General features: G+C 36.2%; 1 protein-coding gene across 4 annotated transcripts in view; it reads right to left on the reverse strand.

The window, feature by feature from the left end:
* Nucleotides 1-13,309, reverse strand: part of PTPN4 (protein tyrosine phosphatase non-receptor type 4) — a 112,952-nt gene that overhangs the window by 30,487 nt on the left and 69,156 nt on the right. For all 4 annotated transcript variants that reach the window (XR_014317780.1, XM_082763458.1, XM_082763457.1 and 1 more), the window contains 3 exons: nucleotides 11,653-11,825; nucleotides 7,551-7,619; nucleotides 38-172 (listed from right to left, as the gene is read on the reverse strand). Coding sequence is in view for 3 of the 4 variants with exons in the window: in XM_082763458.1 (XP_082619584.1) it covers nucleotides 38-172; nucleotides 7,551-7,619; nucleotides 11,653-11,825 (377 nt within the window). In the remaining variant the exon portion in view is untranslated. The remainder of the gene's footprint in view (nucleotides 1-37; nucleotides 173-7,550; nucleotides 7,620-11,652; nucleotides 11,826-13,309) is intronic.

The following is a 13,309-nucleotide window of genomic DNA, read 5'->3' on the forward strand; positions in this document are numbered from 1 at the left end:
AGCAGTCACTTATAGGGAGAGATTCAATGCTACTTACTGATTTGGGGTTCCAGGTGGAGACCTTGATGGTAGGCTCTGGGTTTCTAACCTATCATCAGACAGTGAGTTCCTACTCACTACTTCCCAGTCCATCCCACTCATCAATTTCCGTGCTAAGGGTTTACTGGGGGATCTAGAAGAAGAAAGTAAAATAATTGACCAGAAAGTATAAGAGGTCAGAACAATATTACATAAAATTAACTACAACAAAACTCTAGATATTCTATCAAAGGAAACCAAATCATATGGAAACAGAAATGTAATAATGCAAAACTGTAGTGACGTGCTGTGTTGCATCTTCTCAATATACTGTACTCCATTTTCTGTACTTTGTATGAGAACATCAGTGAAATACAGTCGTGAAATACTGTTGGCTGGTACAAAGGCAGACACGGTAGAAAAAGAACCTATTAAAAACTTCACCAGGCATTTCTAATGCCTCAGAGAGAATCTGACTAAAACAGAATATTCAAGAGGTACAAACTAAAAAAAAAAAAAGAAAAAAACGCTAAGTAACAGAACTGTTCAGCCGTCTCAGGAAAATAAAACTGTGGGAACATCTGTCCAAAAAAACTCCCAAAGACTTTGAAGAACTGAAAGCAGGGCAATAAGGAACACGGCAACCAAACTGCTGGGCTTTGTCTGCTCATGAGGGTTTTTCCTTCAAGGTGACACACGCTTTCTTTCAGAACTTGTCTTGACACCAATAAACGAGATGCAATCATCTTATTTAATCTTCGTAGTGGGCTACTTTTGGGTTCCATTCAGTTTTGTGCCAGAAACATCCTTCAGGTTGAGGTCATTATCCCCATCGTTTCTTGTAAGAAAGGAATCACTTCTTATTTGTTGCCATTTCTTGATATTGAGGAAATTTTTTCTTTTCATCCTCCAGTCATACCAGGATACATACTCAACTCTTCTGCTGTTTCTTTCTCATATTTCTCAAGCACAGATGAAACCATCCTTTAAATATCTAATGAACTACTATTTTTCCCTCTAATAATGGACAGTGTCAAATGAATCATCCAAGGCTTGTGGTTGCCTTTCTCTAAGTGGCATCACATGGGCTTGTTCATCCATCCTGCACCTAAACATATCCAGACTTCAGCTTTTTATTGTTTTTAACCGAAGATTTTTCAGCCAACAACAAAAATTCTTTCTAATCACCCTTAAATACATGTCCTTGTATTTTGTGTTAATGAGTTTTTACTTCACCTCTACTACTCTGATGATGCTACATAGTTCAATTTCTCCCCTATTATTAGCCAACTCCAGTGATATTGGTGTCCCCCATGATACCTCAATTTCAGTCACAATCATTTAGTTCCCATTTGACATTATATTTTATCACTACACTCTTCTTTATTCTCCAACTTTGGAGAAAAAGGTGACAACATATTACTGTACCAGCATAATGCTCTCCTCCATTTCCTTCCCCAGCTCCATACAACCACATCACAAAACTTCTGCCTTTGCTGTGCCCTAAACACCTGGTAACTGTTCTTTATTTTCATCTTATCATTATCACCTTACAGATTTACTGAAAGTGCAAACCCAGAAAGAAGGAACTTTGAGAAAATAAGGAACTACTGACACACAAATTACATCCTTCTGAAAACGAGAACTTCAGCTACAAATACATTTTTGCTTCTCACAGAAATTCAATTAAATACAAGCCACCACCTTAAGTAGACCATCCTCAGTATTAGTTTTATTAGAAAACAAAAAGCAAACGTCATGTTGAGTAATCTATCTGCACATACAGGAACATGCATGTCTTATTGCTTGGTACTAAAGCAGTGGTGATCTGGGTGTGAGGGGTTTTTAACTTTTTTTGTTGTATTTATTCCCTCCCTATGTCCTGATGAAGTTCTGAACATGCGTTGCATGCTGTTTTGCTGTTCTAAAGATTTACTAAATAGCAGCTGAAAAAATTCAGAGAGTTGAGCAAGATGGGCTGTTCTAAATCCTATTCCTTCAGGTCTTAATCCACCTGAAAAAAATCTAGCAGTGTATCGATAACTGAAAGCAGACAATATAGCAGCTGTTTATTTCCTGAGAAATAAGACATCCAGCTTCTTTGAATGGATCACTGTATTTAAGTAGTATTAATTTGATTCAGAAATAATTAGCTTGATATCAAGTCAATTAAACCACTATTCTCATTTACATAATTTGCTTCAAATATGAGCAACTCAGACCTCTTTAGAGATTTTTATTCACGTAGCAAATTCAAACAGTTCTGAACGGGTACAATAAAAAGAAACCAGCAGAACTGAAATACATATCTAATGTTACCAGCTCATTATTCTTTTATTAACCAAAGGCAATCATTAGCTAGACTTTGCTGACACTAAGTTTGCAGCCAGCAGATCAGCACCAGAAGCCAGCTCTGCCATGAGGTAAATTCTACTGACTAGAAAACTAGCTGGGGGGGAAATGCAGATGAACACAGTATAACCAGGGGTAAATTAGGTGAACACGGGAGTGACGATACAGTACTGACAGACATGTAAAGACACCTACTGAACTATCTTCACCTTCAGTGAAAAATAATTAAATAAATCAACAGGTGGATACAGGAATATTTGTTTTGTTTTAAATGCACAGTAGCAGCAAAAGGGGAATTTTCTTGCCTGTATAAACAGAAAATAAATTATGAAGAGAGAGACAAAAATATGGGCACAGGGAAAAAAACATTTTTTTTTCTTCAAAAAATATCATTTATGAGTGCTTCAAAACCAACTCACCCCATCATATCTTGAATCAGTTTAACTACATTTTGAGAAACTTCCTCAAACTATGCAACAAATTAGTACAACCTTAAAAATAAGAAAAGCAGCACCTCCTTCCTTATTTAAATAATCCAATGTTAGGAAAACTCACCTTTTACTGTGGATATGGTCTGATCTTTCAGAAATTATACCACTACCATGATAAACAACTGCAGAGTTTATCAGCAAAGGTTCGTTTCAATTATTTTATTAACAGCTCTAACCTCAGAGTCCCACCCACTCATGTTTGTTGCCTCCATTTCCTGTCTTTGCAGAAATTTCAAAGAAAAAATAACCACACGCAGCGCTGAACTTCTCAGTGCTGTGGGTTTTTGATACTGGTTCTCTTTCCAACACATAGAAATCTAACAATAAGTTTTGATGTTTAATTAAAATTTAAGATGCATCGTGAAATATTCCTGCACACTTATTCTCTGCTATTAATTTCTTACAATACTCTTAACTTTCACGTGACGTATTTCAGATGGGAGGAGGAGAGTAAGCACAAAAAAAATTTGAAATGCTTTGGTAAACTTTGAAATTCTGAATTCTGCATTTGTCTGCTTGTTCTGGATACTTCTACTGCACCCCACCACACGGCACTGCTGAGTAAACTGTTTTCAAATTTAATGTTATTTTTGGCTTATCTGCAGAAACATTCCTAAAAAAAATTGGAAGAAATCACATCTGAGTAGGCCCAGAGACCAAAAACTTTACATGCTCCGAAAAAACAAGAACAGTCTTAGCAGCTGTGACGCCATACCAAATATAAAAAACTAGAAGCAGGGATAAAATTATATAACAACCAAAAAAAGCGTAACACCAGTGGTATTGACTCAGCTATAGTACATAAAAGGTTTCAAAGAATTTGTTTTGAGGTCCCACAGCTAAAATGCTAAATCCTCACAAGTTGGCAGAGACAAAATTGTTTGGGGATACAGGAGGAAATCTTTTAAATCGTTTCTGTCCCCAAAAGAAATATAACCTGAAGCCACAGCCTTACTTTGTATGTTGACAAGGAGCAAAGGGAATGAATTTAGCAAAACTGGTGACTACTGATTCAAACAAAGAAACTGAAATTATACACGAGTCTGCAGATATACCACAAAATGGCACGTACAGTTTAGAGCAGAAGAATTTAAATGACCTGAGTAAATGTATGGTTGAAACAAATAGACTGGATTTCTGGAAACAGAGATTGTAACCTCATGATAGACAGCTTAGAAATACAAATGACTGAAATAACCACACACTATCATATGATATGTATAAACAACCTTCTCTCAGATCCAGTATATACCATCAGAACTGAACAGAATTAGAATATTTTGCAAGAGAAAGCAATGTTCTTTAAGAAATCTCACAATTCATGACTTGAAAGATAATAGAAGTGAAAAAGTTCAGTCCCTTATTATGCTCCAGGGAATTCTCACAGATTTTTATGGTTTGTAAATATCCTGCAACAAATGAGGCCAAGAGAATAGCTATAATGAAGATGAAAAAAAATCTAAACAACCGCAACAACAGTCTTCTAAATGCTGCAGTTAGTGCTGCATGAAATTACAAAGCAGCATCCACAAAAGGTATTCATCAAATTTATTAGACTACTTCCTTTACAGTAATAGGCCCATTTTTAAAATTAATTTTAAAACATTTTTATGATTTAAAAAAAAAAGTCATGAATACAACTTCAGCTAATTTTATATTAAAATCCTGAGGACAAAGAGCTAGGCCTGACAACTGTGGGTTTAAGCCACCTGCTTTATTAAAATGGATGTTATTTTATTATGTTATGTTATCGTAATTTTTTCCATGCCTTGTGCTCTGTATCTATGTTCTATTTGACATGTGAAAGCTGGGTGAACATCACTTGTGGCAGTATCCATTTCCCATATCAGAATAAATTGATAATTCAAATAAGATCTCAATTTAACTAAAAGTATCATTTTCTTACGATGAAAGGATTTAAAAGTTTCCTTATTAGCTCAGTATTAGCTCAATTAGAGCAACTTCTATTTAAATGTGAATAGAAAAATAAAGGGTAAATCTGTACAGCTTTAAAAAAAATCCTATTTTTTTTTCTTTTAAAACCGTCACTGAAAATAAGTAGTTTTCCTGCAGATCATAACTGATCTTGAATAAATCTTCTGATACGGTACTAATAAAAGCAACAGTAAATATTCAATTTTTTAAGAGACCACTTCCATCCTGAAAGTCCTGAGTGCAAAGTTAGCATACTTGTACTTTCATAACAAAAAGCAAATGACACCTATAACAACTTTCAAAAGATGAGCCAACTGAAACAAGACTGTCGCTTGAAAGGTTAAAAAGCTGTTCAAGGACATAATTACTTTGTCTGAGAAAAACACACTCAGAAAGAGAAAGGAAGGTTCCAGGAACAAAACCCACGCCATACTTGGAAAACCTTAAAAAGCAAAATTTAGCTTCTGTATGAATACAAGAAGGGCTAATATCTGTTCAGTATTTCATCTTGAAATGCAGATGTTTAATAGACAAGGGATTAAAGACAATGTTTTTAGATTAAGCTCCTTGAAGCACGCGTTGTTTGACAAATGACATCCATTTCATGTTTTTTTCACCCTTTAAAATACAACAAATCTTTAAAATTGCAAATGCATTAATCACACACTGTGCTGGAGAGGACAAGAGGAGAAGCAGATGATCTATTAAAAGCTTTTCAAGGTGTATTTGTTACAATACACCATTAAATTCAGTCTACTCTGTGACATATGTATGTGTGAATCAGATGTTTATCAGTCATCAACATTACTAAATAACTTGAAAGGTAATTGAAGATGAATGCTGTATTGCTCTGTCTAACAGAAACAGAGGAAAATGCAATTACAGAGGACAGAAGAGTCAAGTATTTTATTAACTAAAAAAAGCAGAAAAGACTTAAGGAAACATCAAAGCAATTCTAGCCACAGGTTTCAATTTTATCCAGAGTATATATTACAAAAGACAAATGACCCCAGCAACGCTTGCTCTGGTTAGACTCAAAGGGAAGAGTGCCATCTACTGAAATAGAGTTTCTAAAATGAAGCATATGTTCCTCAAAACCAAGTACCGGCCCTCCTCCCTCTCACTTATTTGTGGGAAATTGCCAAGTTCCGAGTGAAACGTGAAATACATAGCTTTTAGCTGATTCATAACCATCTTTTAAATAAATATGAGAAAGCTTAACTGATACCATGTTGTGTCTTCTGAGTAATAAAGTCACCCCAATCAAAAGTCTAACCAGACCCCCTGAGTAAATTAGATTTTAAAAAAAGTCTAGAGCACACAGAACAAATTGGTCTTAGAAAATTGACCTGTTGAATGACCATGTCACAGTACTTCTGCACAAAAATCCTTCTAATATGGAGCTGGGCATCTGTATTGTGTCCAGCTAAAAACCCAGGTTATATTGCAAAGGGAGAAAGGAGTGAGGGAGGGGATGGAGGAAGGAAGAGAGAAGGAGGAAAACAGAAAAAAAAAAAAGAAGTAGATTTAAGAAATACCACAAAAAAGTGGAAAATAAAAAATGCTGGGGGCAGGGCATCAGCAAAAGTATATTCAAGCAAGCTAAAGATTCAATTTTAGTTATCTAATAACTACTTAATCATTTCCAAGAACAACCACAAGAAAATAAATTTTACTGATGTTGTTTCACAATTCCACTATCATCATGCGGAGAACATTTGAAATAGGGCAGAAATGGTCCCTCAAATGGGGGGGGGGGGGGAGGAATTCTGATAGAGGAGGGTGATTTGTTGCTTCTTTGGGAGGGACGGGGTGGAGGGTTGAGGCAGAATCTATCAATGCTCTGAAAAACAGTATTTGCAAATACTTCAGAAAGACTGCTGAGCTTGATACTTAAAGTCTGTGAGCATAAACTTGAGTTCCTTAGAGGGTAACTATGTTAAAAGACATTCCCCCGCTCGGTAAAAGCGTAAGCAGATAAAAAGCACACACAGAGGATGCTCCCTGCTCATAAGGATTCTTTATATTAATGATCAGAGTCTATTGCCAAACAGATGCAGCAACACTTCTGTCTTTGAACACTGCATCCTAATTTTTGAATGAATAACTAAATCTATGTCTCAACTGCTTTCTCCTAATCACTAATCCCCTCTGGAACCTGAAACACACAAACAACAGCTTCTGTGGTTAGCCAGCTACTCTGTGACAGCTTCAGAAGCAGTGCACTCAGTCTAAATTTTCATCCTAAAGTACCTTATTGGGACTACAGTGATAAAACTGTTCTCATCGAGACAGACATCCACCACAACTTCTTCTAAAGGAAGTATGCAAGTACTGTGTTAGAGGTTGAAATACCAGGGATGAAACATACCCACTAACTCAATGTTTTAATAGAACAGTTAAAATCATTCTTTGCAATAAAGACAGTATAAAAAGGGCTAATAGACATAACTACAAACTACTCAGATGGAAGGCCATTCTCATTTTCTCTGAAAATACATAAAATTAGGAAATATTAAAGAATACTCTTACTGATTGTCTTGACACGAGATTCCCTTCCACTTGTCTGTCCCAAAGACATCCTCCCACATCAACGTTAACCTCTTTGATCGTTAAGTCTTGCCACCAGCAACAGTGAATAAAGGTTACTCTATTTTACGTGTTTTAAACCAGCAAACAATGACACCATAACATCTTAGAAGGTATAAACAGAAGATTTACTGATCCAGTACTGATCCAATGTTAATTGCTTACCTTGCGAATACTCTGTCTTTGTTTGCTCTTTCTTTACCATACTGTACAGACTGGACCTCTGTTCTCCCACTAGAAAACAAAACAAGAAATATTACATGCCACCAAGTTAGGATAACATTTTCCTGCTTAAAACTGAACCATCTCAACAAAAAGTCCTAAATTCTACTTCCAGTCATGCTCAAGCAATCACACTAACATCAATACAGTCCCAGTTTAGACAACAGTTGGGTAAGTATAAGTCTTCTTTCACATTAGAGTGTAGCTGTAACAAAGACCAATTAACATTAGGCATAACAAAGCCTTCTCTTTTCATCCTTCTTCTATCCAAAGCAACAAGCAAGTTCTGCTTATATCTTTTGGATAACACTCCAGACTATAATCTTTCCTGTCATAGCCACAATGAAAAGTAATGGCATCTCCTCTGTACTTCTCCTAAACTCTTCCCTGAATTGTCAAAAACTTAGTTGCTACTTAGTTTAGCAAAATATCATTAAGAAATTAGATAAGCACATCAGGATTCTATTCTGCTACACAATTTATCAAATACAAACTAAGAACTTGGAACTTGCTGACTCTTCATTTAAGACCAGATGTTCTGTGTCAAATCCCTCATATTTCGTAATTTGTTCTGGAAAACAATGCAGTGTTAGCGTCTATCAGAAGTTAAGCATTGGTGTCTAGGGTCCAGCAAAAACTCTCCTTGTAACCACTTTCTCCTTTATTACTTCATATCATGACACAGCCAGAGAATGCATATACACAACCTAAAAGGATAGCAAAATTACATCGCTGCTCTTCTCTGTCCGTTAAAGGGACATTTACATTGATATGACATCAAAGAATAATTAGTCTTTTTCATATCCACATTACAGACCCAATACAGCATTAAATACAATATAATTAGGAAATCAGATGGTAAGCACTTTAGGTTTGAATCTTGTACACCAGATATAAAAGCCAGAATTAGAAACCGGAGCTAGGTAGAAATATCCCTCTACCCAAGGCAATGCCCAGTAGCAGCTGTTTTTAGGGAAAGAGTGTAAAGAACGAGTCAAACAAAAGATTTCTCTCCCCATATATACTCCAGCTTCATATATCTCTCCATATATACTCCAGTCCAGACAGGGGACCTTCCAAGTCTGATACTGGTTGGTCTGTGTTGTGATTGGGAGCAAGACCTTCCATCTGTTTTCTATGTGCTTTTTGGAATTCATTTAGTTTTCTAGGCTCCACAACATACTTTGGAAAGAATTTCAGAATCCACCTAATGAACGTGTAAAGGATGGAGAAATGGGCCAACAGGAACCTCATGAAATTCAGTAGAGAGAAATGCAATGACCTGCACCTGGCAAGGAACGACCCCTGCAACAGACCAGGGGCCAACTGGCTGGAAAGCGGGTTTACTCCACACTGGTGAGACCACATCTGGAGAGATGTGTCCGCTTCTGGGCTCCCCGGGACAAGAGACACACAGACATACTGGAGTGAGTCAAGCAATGGGGTCACGAAGGCATTTAAAGGTCTGGAGCATCTGATGCATGGTGAGGCTAAGAGAACAGGCTGTTCAACCTCAAGAAGAGAAGGCTCAGAAGAATCAAATCAACTTGTGTAAATAAACGAGTACTGGGGGAGTAAAGACAACAAACACACTCTTTTCAGGACAAGAGGTAGTGGGAACAACTGAAGCATGGGAAATTCTACTTAAACAGAATTACAAAACAAAATACAACAGTAACAAAACACAAACCTTTTTTGCTGTAGCTTTTTTTTTCCTTTCCAAGAAATCTAACACTGTATTTGCACTGCCTCCTACTAATAATTCATTCAATGTTTTCAGAGAACTACACACAAAGCTTCAAGACAGAAATAGCTTATTTATATAATTGACGTTCCTCCTCTCTCTCCCTATATACGTTATTTTGCATTTTTTGGACGTTCAACTTTAGCTGCCGTTTTATTGCCTACTCATTCTTCACTGTGACATACCAAAGAATCTTTCTCTAGTCATCTTAGCTTTTTACTACAAAACCACGTATGACTGGGAACTTCCCTTCGTTATGAAAATTGGAACTAATTGTTGTTTCCCACCTCGTTAAATCAGTTGCTAATATACAAGAAAGCTCCATGCTCTGTTTGGCAGCTTAACTTCATCAACTAGGTGTTGGTAAGGAACACACTGAGTGCCACTTTGACAATACAAGGACAGTGTACAGAAGTCAGATTTTCTCATCAGTAGTCTTTTTGATCCCTCCTGGAAGTCTGTTGGGTTTTTGTTGTTTTTTAAAACTTGCTTTAAAATTTGCTGCATTAGAACCTTTTAGTCCGATAACTAATTACATAAAATATTTAATACTTCATCAATTTCATACCCCTGATTTCTTTCAAAAGTGGAGATAACTCTGTCTAGCCCTGGCAGTTCAGAATTTTATTAGTTCATTTTAATTACAGAAATGCTGGCTAGGAGGCTCTAGTCTAACCTCCTGCTAACACTAAATCTTGTCTGGCCATGGGTTTTGTCTAGCCAAGTTTTGAAAGTTTCCAAAAACAGAGATTCCACAACCTCTCTGGGTAACTTGTTCCAGTAATGAACTACTCAACCAGCAAAAATAAAAAATAAAAAAAATAAAACAAATAAATGCGTCCAATTTGAATCTTCAAGGCAAATGTGTAACGTCCTTGTTGTATCACCAGCACAAGTTTGGTTCCATCATTTCTGAAACTGACCTTGAATTAGCTCTAGGCTTATTACTAAAGCCTCCCTTAGCTTCCTCTTCAACAGATTAAACAAGCCCCGTGCCCTTAACCTCTCCTTGTGTGCAATGTTACTACTATTATGCCGTCTCTAAACAAGCTCTCAAACTACGTGCAGAAATTCTAGCCTTTTGGCTGCTTCATTAACTTTAATGACCTTCCTCATTTTTATACAGTTTCCCTTTTCATCTTACATTAACATAAGTTGAATGTCATCATCAAAGAGCTATTCTGCTGCAGCAACCATGATGATTCAAATTCAGAATCTTTACAGAAATGAAAAAGCTCCCCCAGATTCATGACAGTAACACTGAAACAAGTCTCAAATACAGTTCAGGATCGCAGAATGCTGTTTCTCAAATGGATGCTGTGAACGCTGGTCAAAGAAACAGATGGTATAAAATTTAGCCTCTCAATTACTTTCCTTTTTATACATTTATGCAATTCACAAGTGTAACAGAAATAGCCCATTATTGTGCTTCCTAGCTTTTCATCATCTCCCTTTGTACGTCACAGACACTGTTGCCATTCTAGACAGCTGATTAGTAGTAGCTCCATTATTCCCTAGTTTAGGCACAATTTAAACCATAGGCATTCTGCCTTACTTGCAGAGACAGTTAACCCAGTTACTTTACTTAGCTTGTTTTTTTTCTTTTAAAATATAAAACATTTTGAAAAACCATACCATTCACTGGCATTACAATACAAATCATATTTGGGAATTATAGTTATGCCTCTGTCATTCTTCGTACCTCCATGCTTTTTGCCTATTATATCAATTTCATCCTTAAAAATTACGGATTTCATTCCACCCTTATTTTCTAAACTTCTGCTTTTGGTGCAGAGCATACATGTCTTTTGTCTTCATCTAGTTGCTTATTTGTATGCATCTTGCTTAAGTGGGCTTTACTTGTACAAGCTTCACTTCACTGATTTTTATTTGATCTTTATTTAGGTCTGTTTTGTTGCTGTTGCTGCATGCAGGATCTGAGATCCATCAGCTTTCAAAAACACCAGGCCAAACACTTTGAAGTTCTGAAACAACGTTTTTTTAGAAAGAAAAAAAAAAAGATAAACATAACCCAGCAGGTAGGCAGGCAAAGAAATGCAGCCTGTGAGACAGCTACAAAGTATTAGCTTGATAACAACTGCTAATATAATTATTGTATTTTCAAATTATTTCAGAAAATTACTGACTCATGCCAAGAAGTGAGAGGAACAGTTGCAGGATTCAAAAGCCATTTGAATGATGACACTGTTTAACCTAAATTCTAGGTAATTCCCTATGTTTATTTATGAGTCACCTGTTCTTTTATGTTTTCCCATATATTTCAAACAAACCAGCACTTACCAGTACCGGAACTTTGAACCCAAAGTGAAATAATGTGCAAAAAAGTTCTTCTGAGGGGGGAGCGGTCTGTCCAAACGGAAGAACGTGTGATGTTCAACACAAGCTTTCCATAAATTCTTACACGCTCGGTAGTTCACCATATTGAAACCCAGTAATGTTTCTCTAGATTCATGCTAGAAGTGGGAAAAAAAAAAAGGGTTTCAGATAATTATTCACAGTTACATTTGAAATAAACACAATTTGCATTTAAAAATATATTATTTTTGAAGAGGTTCTCTAATTTTACATTAACTTTATATATTATAAGCTCTTTTTTTAAAAAAAGGAGGGGGGGAAGGCTCTTAAGAGTTTTCTTTAAAGGCATTTTTAAGTCTGTAGCCATTTTATTTTCTTTTTTTTTTTTAAATGAGCCTGTCCGAAGATTAACATACTGTTTAGTATTGAAACAAGTCTAGATGGGATGAAACAGTTTCAAAAGGCAGGACCCAAACTGCATCAATAAATTCCTGTGACCAGAGAACTCAAAGGCAACACTTCAAGATTTCTACAGTTGAGATTAAGAATTTAATTCTCAAGAACAATTAATAAATTAGTAAATTGGGTTCCTACTAAAGAAAAGACAAGCAAAGTTGCAAAGCAAGCTCAGCCATTCTGCCTGTTGAGGGAGCTTGATTACAAACTTTATAGGCCAAAAAACATCAGCACACTGCTTTCTTTTCACATTACTAAATCTTCTGCAATATTTAGCACACTTTCATTGCTTTTAGTTTGCAGTAAACCCCTTTACTAACTTTAATTTTTGCTGGACTGCTCACTTTCAGATTTGCTGAGATACTGGGGCACAGACCCAGCACTGTTCAAGCAGTGTTGTATCTGGGAAGTCAGTAGGACTAATGGCTAAGAAAGACACTGTGCTTTCTGTCACACAATGAATTTAGAGTAAAGAATAAACCGGATTTTAAAAGTAAACAGCAAATTCTAAATATCTACTGATGAAATTCAATAAATTATAGGCAATAAACTAAAAACTGATCATGTACATCAGTTCACAAGAATTATCTACAGTTCTTCCTAATTTCCACATATCACCATCCCCCGTATTTTCTAGGCATGCTAACAGAAGTATTTCAAAATTAAGTCATGAACAAAATAGCAGAGATTAAGTCCATGATCTGTACAGTTAAAAAAGGCTTTCCCCAAAATCAAAATATATACCAACATTATAAGCAAAATACATTTCTATCCTACAAGACAGTATCTTTATATAAATTATGGCTTGCATTGTCAAGATCCAAAGGATGAACCAGCTAAGATTTCAGATCCCAACAGAAAGTTCTCATGACATAGCAAATTCTAGTGCTCTGTCAGCTTTTTACATTCTTGGAAAAGAGAGTTTGACAAGTTATGTGAACTGATGACCGTGCATTTTTCATGTCACTCTTAAAGCACTATAATTATGGGTTGGGGAAAAAAAATCCTGCTGTTCTCCCTAGTTTATATTCCAGAGAATGAGCTGATCTAGTTCTCATGTCACCATCTGATCACCACATCAGACATGAAGCATGAAGGAGGAACTGGTAAGCATGATGAGAAGGAGCTGCAGCTAGATCAGCTTAATTGTAATGCGAAACAGCACTTTCACAGGAACTTGGCGTGT

Source organism: Aythya marila, assembly GCF_965140915.1.
Source record: "Aythya marila genome assembly, chromosome: 6".
In the NCBI taxonomy this organism is placed as follows: Eukaryota; Metazoa; Chordata; class Aves; order Anseriformes; family Anatidae; genus Aythya; species Aythya marila.